Raw genomic sequence first — 15,674 nt, 5'->3', positions numbered from 1 at the left:
CCTCTTTCCTCCTCTTCCCTTTCTTTGCGTGTTTAAGAGAGAGACTAAAAGAAAATGATGAAAGGAGCTAAAGAGCCTGATATACTCTTATTTCCAAGCATACATTAATAATGACAAGAATAATACCAGGAATGGAACTGTATTTCATTGTTCCATAGAGGTGGTGCCAAATCACAGGGGCATTTACTCAGAAATAACTGGTTTTCATTCTCCTTCCCTCTTTCTCTAAACATCTTTGAAATCTGAATTCTTGTGACATGATACTGCTTTTACTTAAAACATTTTTAACTTGCTTTTTTAAAAACAGGACTGTGAAAAGATAGATTTCAATTTTAATTTAAATTTAAAGAAGATTGCAGAGTTTAAAGATGGGGGATATTACACCTGCGTGTTTTTCCTGCATCATGCTGGAAAACTATTTAACGTCACCAAAACCTTCAATATTACAATCATTGGAGGTAAGACAAATTTTAGAATCAGGAAGGAACAAATTTATCTCAGTAAAATGGAATGTTTTATTTCTTCTAAAGCAGTATGGGAAGTCAGAAGCAACTTGCTGTTGTGACCACAGCCCTAGTTCAAGTATAAGGGTCAAAATCATTCTAGCATCATCCATCACATTGAACATTTTGAAGGGGAGGGCAGAGTAATGAAAGCTTATGTAGGTGAAACTCCCATGAATCAGTTCGCTATTTGAGCAAACCATGACATCTTTTGTTCTTAAGCATGTGTTTGCACTCAACAAATATTTATTCATGGTGTCTATGTTGAATCAACTGTACTGAGCATTGGGAGGTAAGGGAAGCAGAGAAATAGGAAATGAAGTGAATAATGCCTATTCTCCAGGAATTTGATTGTAGCTTCCACTCACTGGTTTGTATTTGTCTTCAGTAACTCCACAGATTAAATCTGGTCCTTTCTGAAAACAGCTCTTTTGAATATCTGAAGACATGGCTTATCCACCCTTCACGTGATTTACCATCATCCAGGAAGCCGTAAACTCCTGGGTGACTCATTCCACAAGACTGTGGGCTTACAGTTACTAGAGCCTTTTATGTAGAGACCCGCTTCCGTCCAAGCATCTCCTTCTCTAGCTATACAGCCATGTATTGCTAAGGAACCACAAAGTTCCTATTTGCACAGTGTATTATGTTACCATTCTGGAGGTCAGAAATCTGAGATGGGTTCACTGGGCTAAAATCAAGGTTGCAGTCAGGCTGCTTTCCTTCCAGAGGTTCGGGAGGAGAAAAGATTCCTTGCCTTTTCCAGCTTCTAGAAGTGCCTGCATTCCTTAACCTTGCACCTGATGATAAGGAATTGAGGGCACCTTAACCTTGCACCCATGAGGGCAGGTGGAAGGAAGAAAGGCAGAGTAGAAGGGGGCTTCCCAGTGACTTTGCATCAAGTTTGTTTGTCTCCCTGGATGAGCATCTTCTGGCTTTTAGCTGTGGTGAGCAGATGCCACAGACTATAGTTGGAGAGGAGACCAAATTCAATGCACTTTTTCCAGCTAGGTGAATTGAAACAGCAAATAGTATTTGCTGCAACCATTATTTAATGAAAGTATGATAAATAAATGTAACAACTGTTAGAATCTCGGTTACATGGAAGAAAAAATTTATTACCACAATATTTGCCTTAGCAAAGCTCAATGCAACACTAATGTTTTTTTCTTTTTTTGTTTGCAGACCATAGTAGTATAATTCCAGCTCTTCTTGGACCAAAGCTTACTCAAGTTAAAGTGGAATTAGGTATATTTTGACATACATATATTTTGCATTCATGAATGGGGGGTGCATAATTGAGACTTCCAAGGCTAAATCTCGATCTTTATTTGATCAACTCTGTATTCCTAACACATTCCATATTTACTGAAGAATAGCAAAAGCAGTAAAACCTTGTCATTGTTTGAATATTGCCATTTTATCAATAATCAAAATTAGCAGTCTGTTCAGAAGATTATGGAAGTACCTATGATTTGCAGACCTGTAGTTTAAGTCACTTCCTATCTGGCTTTTCTCTAATACTATTTACCTGTGGTCATTTTAAATATGAAAACTCAGTGAGACTACTCTGGAGAAATAATTCAAACTTTTTTTTTTTTTTCGCTTTTCAGGACTACTCCTGTGACATATGGAAATTCCCAGGCTAGGGGTTGAATCAGAGCTGCAGCTGCTGGTGTACACCACAGCTCATAGCAACACTGGATCCTTAACCCACTGAGCAAGGCCAGGGATCAAATCCACGTCCTCATAGACACTAGTTGGGTTTGTTACTGCTGAGCCACAATGAGAACTCCATAAATGATTCAAACTTATCATGTGGTTTGAATATTTGATTAATGGTGTCACTTTGAATCAATGAGCTGAATTGACTGCACATTTAGGCTATTTCTAGGCAGGACTTAATGAATCAGTATATCCAGTTGAGTAATGTCTTTCCAAAGAGAAAGGAAAGAAGGAAAAGAATAAATTCACTTGTGCTATGCCAAGTATCATGTTAGGTGGCTAAAAGGTGTCACTAAATTAAATCCTCCAAGCAATACTGAGGGATATCGCTCCCATTGTATGGATGAAGTGGCTGAGGTTTCGAAAGCTTAAGTCATTTGTCTGAGCTTAAAAACCATTGGAAAGAGGTAGAGTTGGGATTCAAGTTTCTTGCATTGTTTTTTCGTTGTGGTGGTTCTTCTTGATTGTTTCCAGAGCCCACACCTTTTAACTATAGCTGGTCACAGTCACGTACATGACCACGTAGGCCCAATGTAGCTCAAATTACTTTGCCATTTATATCTGTGGTTTGCCTGCTTTCTATTTTTATTGATTTCTGAACTTTATTATTTTTTTCTTCTCATTTTGGGCTTAATTTGCACCTCATTTTTCTTCTGTTTAGGTGGAATAATTTCAGTTATCCGCTTTTGTAGCATGTGTATTTTAAGCTCTGAATTTCTCTCTAATCACTTACTTTAGCTGTTTCCAACAATGTTAGCATGTCTTATTTTGGAACTATTCAGTTCAAAGTATTCAAAAAATTCCCTTGTGATTTATTCTTTCATCTATGAATTATTTATATGTCTTATTATCCAGATATTTAAAGGGTTCTCTAGTAATTTCTCTCTTATTGATGTCCAGTTTAGTCCCATTATAATCTGTATCATTTTAATCTTTTGAAATTTGTAGTTACTTGCTTAAGGACCAGGTAATTGCATACCTTGATAAATGTTCCAAGGGCATTTGAAACAAATATTTACTTTGCAGATTTGGGCTTCATCATTCTATAAATGTCAGTTAGGTGAGGTTGGTTAATGGCTCTGTTCAAATTATCAAAATCTTTTTATGCTTTCTCTGGGTGCTGCCAAATGATGTTAATATCTCCAGCTATGATGGTCAATTTGTCTATATATCTTTTGGTTCTATTTTTGCTTTATATATGTTAAGTTTATCTTATGGGCATATACTAATTGATGCCTCTTAAAGTGACACTTAAATATTATGACATTTCTCTCTTTATTTATTGCATCTTTCCCTAGTACCTACTTGCTCTAATGTTAGACACACCAGTTTTCTTTTGTTTAGGATTGGCACATTTTGTATTTTTCACATCTTTGTACTTTTAACATTTTTTTGTCTTCATACATAAAATATGTCTCACAGAAAGTGAATATATTTGGATTGGTTTTTTTTTTTTTTTTTTTTTTTTTGCTATTTCTTTGGGCCACTCCCACGGCATATGGAGGTTCCCAGGCTAGGGGTCAAATCGGAGCTGTAGCCACTGGCCTACGCCAGAGCCACAGCAATGCCAGATCTGAGCCTCGTCTGCAACCTACACCACAGCTCACGGCAACGCCAGATCCTTAACGCACTGAGCAAGGGCAGGGACTGAACCTGCAACCTCAGGGTTCCTAGTCAGACTCGTTAACCACTGCGCTGCAACGGGAACTCCTGGATTGTTTTTTGATATGGTGTTTAGTCCATTTACACTTAATGATTTATGACACAGTTGGTTTGAAGCCTCTCATCTTGCTGTTTTCCAGTTGTCTCATGTTTGATTTGTTCTTTTTATTCTCCTTTCCTTTTAGATAAATATTTTCTTTTTTTTAATCTGCTTTGTTTCCCTCTTAGTTACACCATTTTGTATTCTTCATTAGCAATTCTCCTAGAGATTACAATCTTTATCCTCCTCTTACTACAGTTAAGACAAATGCACATATTAGTACACTCGACAATTTTATAGATGCATGAGAACCTCATTCATCCTCTTCCTTCATTTTATTCTATTATTTGATGTATTTCTCTCCTACCTATGTCATAAAACTCACAATAATTTGGCATTATTATGGCTTTAAACAACAAAAATCATTTTGTATTTACCTAAATGTCTGTTCTTTGCACCATTCATTTCTTGATGTATGTTCCTACTTTCATCTGGCATTCTTTTTCTTGAGTGTGAAAATCTTTGGTGTTTCTTGTAGTGTGGTTATGTTGGCAGTATAGTCTCTCCACTCTTGTTTGCTTAAAAATATCTTTATCTTCAATTTTGAAATTTTTTTTCAATAACATCAATCATTATAGGTTGGCAGGTTTTTCCATGCACTTTAAAGATGCCCTTCTCTCAGGCTATTGCCTTTGGAATGGATAAGCAATGAGATCCTGCTTTGTAGCACAGGGAACTATGTCTAGTCACTTATGATGGAACATGATAATGTGAAAAAAAAGAATGTATACATGTATGTGAAACTGGGTCACCATGCTATATAGTAGAAAATTGACAGATCACTATAAACCAGCTAAAATGGAAAAAAATAAAAATCATTATATTAAAAAGAAAAAAAGATGCTCTTCTCTTATTCACTGGGTTCCACAGTTTCTGCTGAAAAATCTTATTGCCTTTAGTCTTATTGTGGCTATTTTGATGTATCTTCTTCATCTGGCAGCTTTCAAAATTGTCCTTTTCTCTTTGATTTTGATGCACCTCAGTGTGGTTTTCTTGGCATTTATCCTGCTTTGGGTTCCACTGAGCTTCTTGAGGCTGCAAGTGAATGCATTTAATTAATTTGTCTGCAATCTGATGCCATTCATGTCTGAGTATTTCTTCTGCCCCTTTCTTCACTCCTGTCCTTCTAAAGCTCCAGTTACATGTATTAGCTGTTCCACATGTTTCTTATGCTCTGTCCTATTGTTCTCCTTTTTCCGTATGTGCTTTGGTTTAGGTCTTGGCCTGTATTTAAGCTTAACAATCCTGCCTTCTGTTATGCCCTATCTACTATTAAAACCCTTGAGTTCTTAAATTCATGGAGCTTTTTTGATTATTTTAATGCTCATTTGATTATCTTTGAATAGAACACTCTCTGTTACAAATGTCCATCTTTACATCTACTCGTCCATCTTTTCCTCTATTTCCTTTAGCTTATTTATATTAGTTATTTCCAACTCTTTATCTGCCAAGTCAAGCATCTGGATCATCTTTGGGTCTATTTCTATTATCTAATTTTTTTCTATTGATTATTTTCCCCATTTTTGGCCCTTTGTCTCTCTTGTTTTCATTGCTATTGATCTTTGTATATCTAAAACAACCAAAATGAATGAAGTTTGTATTACTTTCTCCTAAGACTGTTTGCCTTGTCTCTCTTAGGCAGATGATGTGAGGGTTTGATAGTCTCAATTCAGTCAGGAATGGACCTGAGCAGAATTAGGATTCAGGTGGTTTTTTAAAAAATTTTTTAGGTTTATACTTTTTCTATTATAGTTGATTTACATTGTTCTGTCCATTTCTACTGTACAACAAAGTGACCCAGTCATGTGTGTGTGTGTGTGTGTGTGTGTGTGTATACACACACGCATATATATACACACACACATTCTTTTTCTCATATTATCCTCCATCACATTCAATCACAAGTGACTAGATATAGTTCCCTGTGCTATACAGCAGGATCTCATTGCTTATCTACTCCATAGGCAATAGTTGGCATCTACTAACCACAAACTCCCCATCTGTCCCACCCCCGCTCCTCAGCAACCACGGGACTGTTCTCCAAGTCTAAGTTTGTTTCTTTTCTGTAGAAAGTTTCATTTGTGCCATTTATCAGTTTCTAGATATAAGTAATATCATATGGTATTTGTCTTTCTCTTTCTGATTTACTTCACTTAGTATGAGAGTCTCTAATTCCATCCATGTTGCTGCAAATGACATTATTTTGTTCTTTTTTATGGCTGAGTAATATAAAGTTTATATATATATCTCACAACTTCTTAATTCATTCATCTGTCGATGGACATTTAGGTTGTTTCCATGTCGTGGCTATGTGAATAGTGCTGCAATGAATATAGGGGTGCATGTATCTTTTTCAATGAAAGTTTTGTCTGCATATATGCCCAGAAGTGTAATTGCTGAGTCAGGTGGTAGTTCTATAACTTAGTTTTCTGAGGAACCTCCTTACTGTGCTCCACAGTGGTTGTACCAATTTACATTCCCACCAATACTGTAGGAAGGTTCCCTTTTCTCCATGCCCTCTCCATCACTGGATTCAAGTTTTTTAGGTTTAACCTGTATTTCATCCTGATATCTTGGGGAGACCCCAGTCATGTGTTTTTTTGCAGGCCTTTTTCTCCACTGGGACTTTGCTAAGTACCATGAGACTGCAGGGGAAATCATAAAGCCTTTCCAGCCTCTTATGCTACCCAACCCCTTGGCAATAACCTGCCAGCCTGTGTGGCCATCAACATCTCCACTGTACTCTCTTTTCTCTGTGAGCGTCCCTCTATGTTGTAAAAACCAAAGCAAATTCCTCCAAGTAATAAAATAGTGACTATTTCAGCTCAACCTGGAAGGACTTTTGTCTTGACTGTATTTTCAGTTCAGCTGTTTCTACGTATCTTTAATTTTTAGCTCATCTAATTGTTTGGTTTTTGTCCATTTTGTTTTTTTATTATTTACAGCAGGTATGTTGACCTGACACTACCTATCAAACTATACATTGAAAAGGGAGTCTGCTGGCCACCCTAAGTCTTAATAAATGATTTAGACCTAAACATTTGAAGAGAAGCCAGGTCATAGTTTGGTGATGACTAGTAATGACAACCTAATTTCGCTGCTTTATAAATTTTTTTAAGCTTAAAAACAAGGCATTTTTTTTTCTGAAATGGGTCACTATGTTAGAGATATATAATAGGTTAACATATTTTGACTATATAAATTTTAACCTTTGAAAAACCTGAGATTCTAAAACTTGGTTGTCAACTTCTACCTAGGAAAAGACACACAACTCAACTGTTCTGCTTTGCTGAATGAAAAGGATGTGGTTTATTGGAACACCTGGAGAGAAAACGGAAGTGATCCTAATGTACATGAAGAAGAAGGGACGAGAATTAGGTACGAGTATGTGATATATATCATACATATCATGATATATAAAAATCACATTGTATCACATACACTTGAGATAAAAACACTAGACTCATGAATGGCTGATAGGATTCTGGAGATGAATTTAACTTGTAATTATAATTTACATATTTTATAGTTATAATTTCCGTACTTCTAAGTTAAATTATGTAGAAATTTATCACCAAGATCTAAACTAGAAAAAGAAGGTCAATGAGAGTTTTTAGCATCACCTTACGGAAGTCACTTTTGGTCAGCCAGGATCTGATAGGCATGAGGATTAAGCATCTTATAAAAGAGTGATTACCAGGAGTTCCCCTTGTGGTGCTGTGGAAATGAACCCAACTAGTATCCTCAAGGATGCAGATTCAATCCCTGGCCTCACTCAGTGGGTTAAGGATCCAGTATTGCTGTGAGCTGTGGTGTAGGCTGGCAGCTGCAGCTCTGATTTGACCGCTAGCCTGGGAACCTCCATATGCCACAGGTGAAGCCCTAAAAAGCAAAAAAAAAAAAAAAAAAAAAAAAAAAAAAAAGGATCACCTAGGCCATAGTCATTCGAACTTGGAAAATCATGTTAAATGCTTTGTCTCACTAATATGCCACAGAAAAGATGAGGTTAGGAGACTGGGACATGCACAGGCTACTCTGTGCCCCTCATGTGCAATAGGTAGGAGTGGCTAGGTATGTTGCCTGCACATCACTGTGGGGCCGGCTGGGTGGCTATAGGCTGCAAAGCACATCATCCATACCTTTTCCTGCTGGGCCCTGGCATAGCCCTGGCCACAGGCAGGCCATCTACTGCCACCTCTCCAGATCTCCACCCTGTACTTTGCTTACACTCACATTCTCCTTTTTTCTGGTTGTTGAAAATAATTCATTAGGAGTTCCCGTCATGGTGCAGTGGTTAACGCATCTGACTAGGAACCATGAGGTTGCGTGTTCAGTCCCTGCCCTTGCTCAGAGGGTTAAGCATCCGGCATTGCCGTGAGCTGTGGTGTAGGTTGCAGATGTGGCTCGGATCCAGCGTTGCTGTGGCTCTGGTGTAGGCTGGTGGCTGCAGCTCTGATTTGACCCCTAGCCTGGGAACCTCCATATGCCACGGGAGCGGCCCAAGAAATAGCAGAAAGACAAAAAAAAAAAAAAAAAAAAAAAAAAAAAAAAAAAAAAAACTTGCGAATGACTACAGATCATGAAAAGGGAAATAGCCATTTGAAGACAGATTGGTGTATGTTTGGGGGTTTCTTCAGTGGGTATGAGGCATGCTGACATGGATAATGCCTCCTGCTCTTTAGAGATAGTTCAGACTTCTTCTCCAAACATTCCTTAGAGTAATTATTTCTCTTAAAGGTGAGAGGTGAGGAATTTTATCAAGTTCAGAGATTGCCAGATGTAAGTGACATCTCAAGTAAATACTAATTTAAATTACTGGTTGCCCGTCCCTTGACATTTGTTGTTAGTAGATTGACACTGATGATAGTAATTCATGGCAGCCTTTTTCTTTCCGAGTCCATTAATGGAAATTAGAAACACAATTAGAACAGGTAGAAAAGACAAAGAGAGCGATGGTTAGATAAAATACCTGAGAGGCAGCAACATGAATGCAGTAAATTCCAATGACATGTATATTACTACTTAAATAGCCTCTATTAAGGAATTGCTATGCTTATTAAAACAAAACAGGCTAAGCCTATGGACATTTCAGTGTTTCTAACTGGCTTTGGGTCATTGCTGTCATTATTAATTGCTGTCACTCAGGTTCTAGTGAGCAGTATTCCTAAGGTGTCTATCACCTTCACTGTGCTTTTGAGCTTTTTTCTGTTTTACACACACACACACACACACACACACACACATTCTTTGGCATCATACTGGCTTTCAGTTCTCACTTAACACTTGTCTACAAGCTCCTCACAGTGCAGGGTCTGTGCCCTTGTGCTTAGGACTCAGGGAATGTTGCTTCAGCTGGATTGTGAGGCTATCCTGCCATTGTATCTTATCCCCAGTGTCTGGCCCTGGCTAGATTTCTGCACCTCCCCCTTATCTTCATCTGTTGTTAATCTCTGGAGGCATAGAAGACTGACTCCCCATACTTATTAGAAAGGGAGCTTAAACTAAGCTAAATCTTTCTTTATAATGGATGCATGAAGTCCTCATGTCATCTGTTTTGGCTTCTCAGTGGTTTTTTGTGCTTTACTTCTGGATTTTTCAGTGATGTTAGAAGGTTGACAATTCTGAATCTGTGACTTCTGTACAGAATTATGTTCTAGGGAGTTCCTGTGGTGGCTCAGTGGAAACAAATCCAACTAGTAACTATGAGGATATGGGTTCAATCACTGGCCTTGTTCAGTGGGTTAAGAATCTGATATTGCTGTGGCTGTGGTGTAGGCTGGCAGCTGTAGCTCTGATTTGACCCCTAGCCTGGGAACTTCTATATGCAATAAGTGTGGCCAAAAAAAAAAATATATGTATGTTCCAAAATGCATTTGAGCTAGTTAGAGGCTACAGTGGATGCCGTGTCTCAGCAACTGGGGCCTGGCAGGTGAGTGCCTACACCTGAGAGTACCAGCTGACCCAGTGCCTTCAGGGCTTGTCACTGGAAGGAGGCAGATATCAAAAGCATTTGCCTTTGATCCAGGACAGGATAGCTGAAATCCTTTTAGAAGAGAAAGAGAGCTGGTTGCTCCTGGCTGGCTCCCATCATTTTCTGACACTCCCTCACAGCTTAATTGGTATTTCTCATATGCTTGGGGATGTCTGAGAATAATGGGGTTTTTTTAATGTATTTTAGATACTGAGCAAGGTCAGAGTGATCTTTAAGATTGCAAGGGCAAACTTGACATGAATCTGCATCTGTGCTGAACAATTTGCAGTCTTATCACCAAGGTAGAAACTTCAGGATGAAAGGAACGCTGAGTAGCTAGGACAGGAGGAATCAGGGAAAATACAGGCACACCTCAGAGATATTGTGGATTCAGTTCCAGAACACCACAATATAGCAAACATTGCAATAAAGCAAGTCATACAATTTTTTGTTTGTTTTCCCAGTGCATATGAATGTTATGTTTACACTATACAGCAGTCTATTAAGTGTGCAAGAACATGATGTCTTAAAAATGTACAAACTGAAAGAGTTCCCATGTGTCTCAGTGGTAACGAGCCCGATTAGTATCCATGAGGATGCGGGTTCCATCTCTGGCCTTGCTCAGTGGGTTAAGGATCCAGCATTGCTGTGGCTGTGGTGTAAATCGCAGACACGACTCAGATCCCTCGTCGCTGTGGCTGTGGTGTAGGCCAGCAGCTATAGCTCTGATTCAACCCCTAGCCCAGGAGCTTCCACGTGCCACAGATGCCGCCATAAAAAGACGAAAATAATGTACATAGCTTTGTTTAAAACACTTTATTGTTAACGAAATACCAAAACAATTACAATAGTCACATCAGAGATCACTGATCACAGATCCCCATCACAAATATAATAATAATGAAAAAAATTTGAAATTTGGGGTATTACCAGAATGTGACACAGAGACATGAAGGGAGCAAGTGCGGTTGGAAAAATAGTGCTGAAAGACTTACTTGGTGCATGGTTGCTACAGTCCTTCAGTTTGTAACAAAGTACATGGACATTCCCATGTGGCTCAGCGAGTTAAAGGATCTGGCATGGCTGCAGCTGCGGCACAAGTTGCAACTGCGGTGGGGGTTGGATCTCTGGCTGGGCAACTTCCCTATCCTACAGGTACAGCCAAAAATAAAAAAGTGCATTATCTTCAAAGCGTAATAAAATGAGGTATGCCTGTAATTAAGAGAATGTTTCCCTGTGTTTTCACTTAGCACCATTGCTTTTGAGGCATTTTAATTCTAGGTGGTTCACAGTGGCATCCCCAAATGGTCTCAGGAGGGCTGAGACCCCCAGGGAGCAGGCAGTTCGTCAAGGCCCACACTTGAAGAGAACCTGCCAGAAATGGACGTTTTCCCCTGGAGTCCATAGAGCACTGACTTTGTTCCAATGGATTTGTTCATAGGAATTCCTGTCTCATGGGTAATGCTATTGGCAGTGACACAAAGCCTGTTGCTAAACCATTTTCCTCTCTTACAGGACTCCAGATGGCAAATGGCTCGCTTCAAAAACACTGAGAATTGAGAACGTTAATGAAAAAAACCTTAACTTTTTGTATAATTGCACTGTAGCCAGCAAGGGAGGCACAGACACCAAAAGCTTCATTTTGCTGAGAAAAGGTGTGAGAAATTGTATTATTGGGAGGTCATGGACACTTAGAATGTCCCAGCTGGGAAACCCATAAAAGACAATCACTTCCTCATTTTACACCAAGAGCCAAGCTCCTGAGAGGTGAAGGATTTGCCCTGTGTTAAAATGTCAGGTTTATTCTTTTGCTTTCAATTGTATTCCAGTCCTATGTAAAAACCACGGGCCCAGAGCAGGGAAGTAAGTGGAATCAGGGAGGAAGATGCTGGTGGGTGAAGATCATTGGGAGGCAGTTGGGAGGCTCTGGTCCACCCTGAACGATAGCAGGAGAGTGTCCAGTGTACTGTAGGATGAGGCCAGTGGTCCAGGGAGTAATTACTGCCTCCACCCCACCATAGCTGGGCACTGGGCACAGAGGCCCTTGGGTATGGTCATTTGCTCAATAAAGATTAACTTAGGCTTCCCTCCCTTGTGCCACCATCTATGTTCCCTCCCATAGTTGAGATTTATGTCTCTCTGAGTTTCATCCTGTTATCTTATCATCCTAGAGAATTGACTTCCACAGGTAGAGATAGACTTGGTTGCAGTGCTTTCAATTCAGGTCTCTGAATATCCTTGTACACATTTTATTTTTTTAAATTTTTTAATGATGTTTATTTTTTCATTCTAGCTGGTTTACAGTGTTCTGTCAATTTTCTACTGTACAGCAAAGTGACCCAGTCACACATACATATAGACATTCTTTTGCTCACATTATCCTCCATCATGTTCCATTATAAGGGACTACATATAGTTCCCAGGGCTATATAGCAGGATTTCATTGCTTATCCATTCCAAAGGCAATAGTTTGCATCGATTAACCCCAGATTCCTAGTCCTCCCCACTCCCTCCCCCATTTTAATTCTTTAAAAATTAGAGGAGAGGAGTTCCCGTCGTGGCTCAGTGGTTAACGAATCTGACTAGGAACCATGAGGTTGCCGATTCGGTCTCTGGCCTCGCTCAGTGGGTTAAGGATCCGGCGTTGCCGTGAGCTGTGGTGTAGGTTGCAGATGCGGCTTGGATCCCGCGTTGCTGTGGCTCTGGCGTAGGCCAGCAGCTACAACTCCCTAGCCTGGGAACCTCCATATGCCCTGGGAGCGGCCCCAGAGAAAGGCAAAAAAAAAAAAAACCAAAAAACTAGAGCAGAAAGTTCACTACTGGAGATGAAAGGCAGGAAGGTAGAGTAGCTCAATGGAGTATGTTGAGTGGACAGATGGGATCATGTTAAATGTAAAGTCTGACCACCACGGAGTGATGGTGGAAGACCCTGGTGACATTTCTCTAATTTTTCCCATTTTCCTTTTCTTTCTAGAAGACATGGCTGACATCCCAGGCCACGTCTTCACTAGAGGAATGATCGTAGCTGCTTTGATCTCAGTGAGCATTGTGTGCCTGGTGATTATGGGTGTCATTTACAGAGTTGACTTGGCTCTGTTTTATAGACATTTCACAGGACGAGATGAAACCTTAACAGGTAACAGATGTCGTCATGCTGGGGCCTCTTATTTTATGCTTTAATTACAAAGCCATATAAATATAAACATTATCCTTCACCTCATTTGGGTTACATTGTTGGGTCAAGGGTTTTCCATAAGAAAAACTAATCTGAACCAATCATCCATGATGAATGTTGTCTGTGCCCCTCGTTCTTGTGCTTCCTTATTTGTTGCCAAAAATTGTTCTCTCACTGTTTCGTGAATGTGTGCCACAACCTCCTAAAGGCCCTGTGGGATGCTTGAGCGCAGGGACTGTGTATCTGAGTGTGATGCTCGCATGCCATCTGGCACCTTATAGAGTGGGCAAACTCAATAAAGTTCGTTTGAATTGAATGATGTTTCATTATTTTAACTGGAAAAAGAGGCTACATGATGCACTTGCAAGACAATAAAGGTCGTTTACATCGACTTGAATTGAATGATGTTTCATTATTTTAACTGGAAAAAGAGGCTACATGATGCACTTGCAAGAACAGTGGACTACTTACCAAATGTCTTGAGTCCCAGTCCCTTAGATCTGCCACTTGTCGTGTGCTCCTACTTCTATCTTCTGACTCTTTGTCTCAGTCTCCCTATTTTTGAAGATGGCTAGAAATCCTCAAGATTCAAATTGAAAAAAAAATCTCATATAAATCAACTATACTTTAATTAAAAATTAAAAAACTAAAAAACCCAGTCTCATCCATTGGTCTTGCTCTCTTGCTCTGTGTGTGTGAGAGAGAGAGACATATATGGCTCAAAACACCAAAAGTCTTAGAAATCATGCCTACTTGTCTTCTGCCTGTGTTTCCTACCTCATCCCCCATTGATAGTGTATCCAGACAAATGTGAATAATCGTATTTCACTCCTGTTTTAAAAACATACCTTGGAGTTCCCATCGTGACCCAGCAGTAATGAACCTGACTAGTATCCATGAGGTTGCAGATTCCATCCCTAGCCTCACTCAGTGGGTTAAAGATTCAGTGTTGCCATGAGCTGTGGTGTAGGTCGCAGACGCAGCTCAGATCCCACATTGCTGTGGCTGTGGTGTAGGCCGGCAGCTGTAGCTCCAATTCAACCCCTAGCCTGAGAACCTCCATTTACAGTGGGTACATCCCTAAAAAAAAACAAAATAAAAAGTTTCCATGTTATGCACACTAATATGTTTCTGTAGTAGTTTATAAACTGTCTGGATTTTTAGGTTTTCACAGTGTTTTATTTTTGTGGATGTGTCACTGCTTATTTCATCACTGTTTGAGTTACAACCTTTTGTTATTGCAGAAAGGATGTTATGGATAGTTTCTGTACAGTTATTGCTTCATATGTGTGCAGTGTAACTGAAGGAAAAATTCACCAAAGTGGACTTACTAGGAATGCAGAGGTGGATACAATTGTTATTGTAATAAAAATTACAAATTTGTCCTTCATATTCCTATACTACCTCCCACCCTCAAAGGACAAGAGTAAATTTTTTTTCTCACGGCCTTACCCACAACCTTTTGGATGTTTGCCAATCTGATAGATAAAATATGAGAATGATTGCAGTGTAATTTTCATATGCATTTAGTTACTAGGCAAGAATATAAGCAACTTATAGATTTCAAAGACATTTATATTTCTTTTCTCAAATTACTCATTCATATCCTTTGTTCATTTTTCTATTGGGTTTTTGGCTTTTGAAAAGCTATCCAGAATGATTCATCCTTTCCAGAAGGTTTTCAATAGACTTTGCCCAGCTCCATCAAGGGAATCATTCTATCTGGCAGCTCTAGTCTTAGGAAATGTATTTCTTCAATAATGAGACTTGAAAGTCAAAATTACTCCTGAGCAATGGGCTGCAGAATAGATATTGTGTAAGCAGACATGAAAGCAATATAATCTCCATATCCATCTCCACCACAGCTCTTGGGTGGCCAGGTGCAGTGCCGATGAGCAATAATATTTTGCAAGGAATTTTATTCTGAGCAGTAGGTCTCAACAGTGGGCTTAAAAATATTCAGTAAACCATGTTGTAAACTGATGTGCTATCATTTAGATTTTGTTGTTCCATTTATAGAGTACAGACAGAATAGATTTAGCATCAATTTTAAGGGCCTTAGGATTTTTGAAATGGTAAATGATCAATGGATTCAACTTAAAGTCACCAGCAGCATTAGCCCCTAACAAGAGATTTGTTTTTTCCTTTGAAACTTTGAAGCCAGGTGCTGACTTCTCTCTCTAACTCTGAAAATCCTTGATGGCATCTCCTGCTAATACAAGGGTATTTTGTGTACATCTAAAATCTATTTTTTAGTGTAACTACCCTTGTGTATGATCTTAACTAGGTTTTCTGGATAATTTGTTCAGCTTCTACATCAGCACTCGCTGCTTTTGCTTGGATTTATATGTTATAAAGATGACTTCTTTCCTTAAACCTCATGAACCAACTTCTGCGAGCTTCAGATTTTTCTTCTGCAGCTCACTTGCCTCTCTCGGCATTTTAGAATTGAAGAGTTAGGACCTTGCTCTGGATGAGGTTTTGGCTTAAGGGAATATTTTGGCTGGTTTGATCTTCTATCCAGACCATTAAAACTTT

The 15,674-nt window shown here is 39.2% G+C and overlaps 1 protein-coding gene across 5 annotated transcripts in view; it reads left to right on the top strand.

Annotated features, from left to right (window-relative positions):
• Nucleotides 1-15,674, top strand: part of IL18R1 (interleukin 18 receptor 1) — a 41,376-nt gene that overhangs the window by 15,813 nt on the left and 9,889 nt on the right. For 4 of the 5 annotated variants that reach the window (XM_021085849.1, XM_021085848.1, XM_021085850.1 and 1 more), the window contains 5 exon segments: nucleotides 308-458; nucleotides 1,689-1,751; nucleotides 7,248-7,368; nucleotides 11,477-11,616; nucleotides 12,936-13,097. In XM_021085849.1, coding sequence (XP_020941508.1) covers nucleotides 308-458; nucleotides 1,689-1,751; nucleotides 7,248-7,368; nucleotides 11,477-11,616; nucleotides 12,936-13,097 — 637 coding nt within the window. 5 annotated transcript variants of the gene reach the window in all.

This window comes from Sus scrofa, chromosome 3 (assembly GCF_000003025.6).
Source record: "Sus scrofa isolate TJ Tabasco breed Duroc chromosome 3, Sscrofa11.1, whole genome shotgun sequence".
Classification (NCBI taxonomy): domain Eukaryota; kingdom Metazoa; phylum Chordata; class Mammalia; order Artiodactyla; family Suidae; genus Sus; species Sus scrofa.
This window is presented reverse-complemented; position numbering and strand designations above follow the sequence as displayed.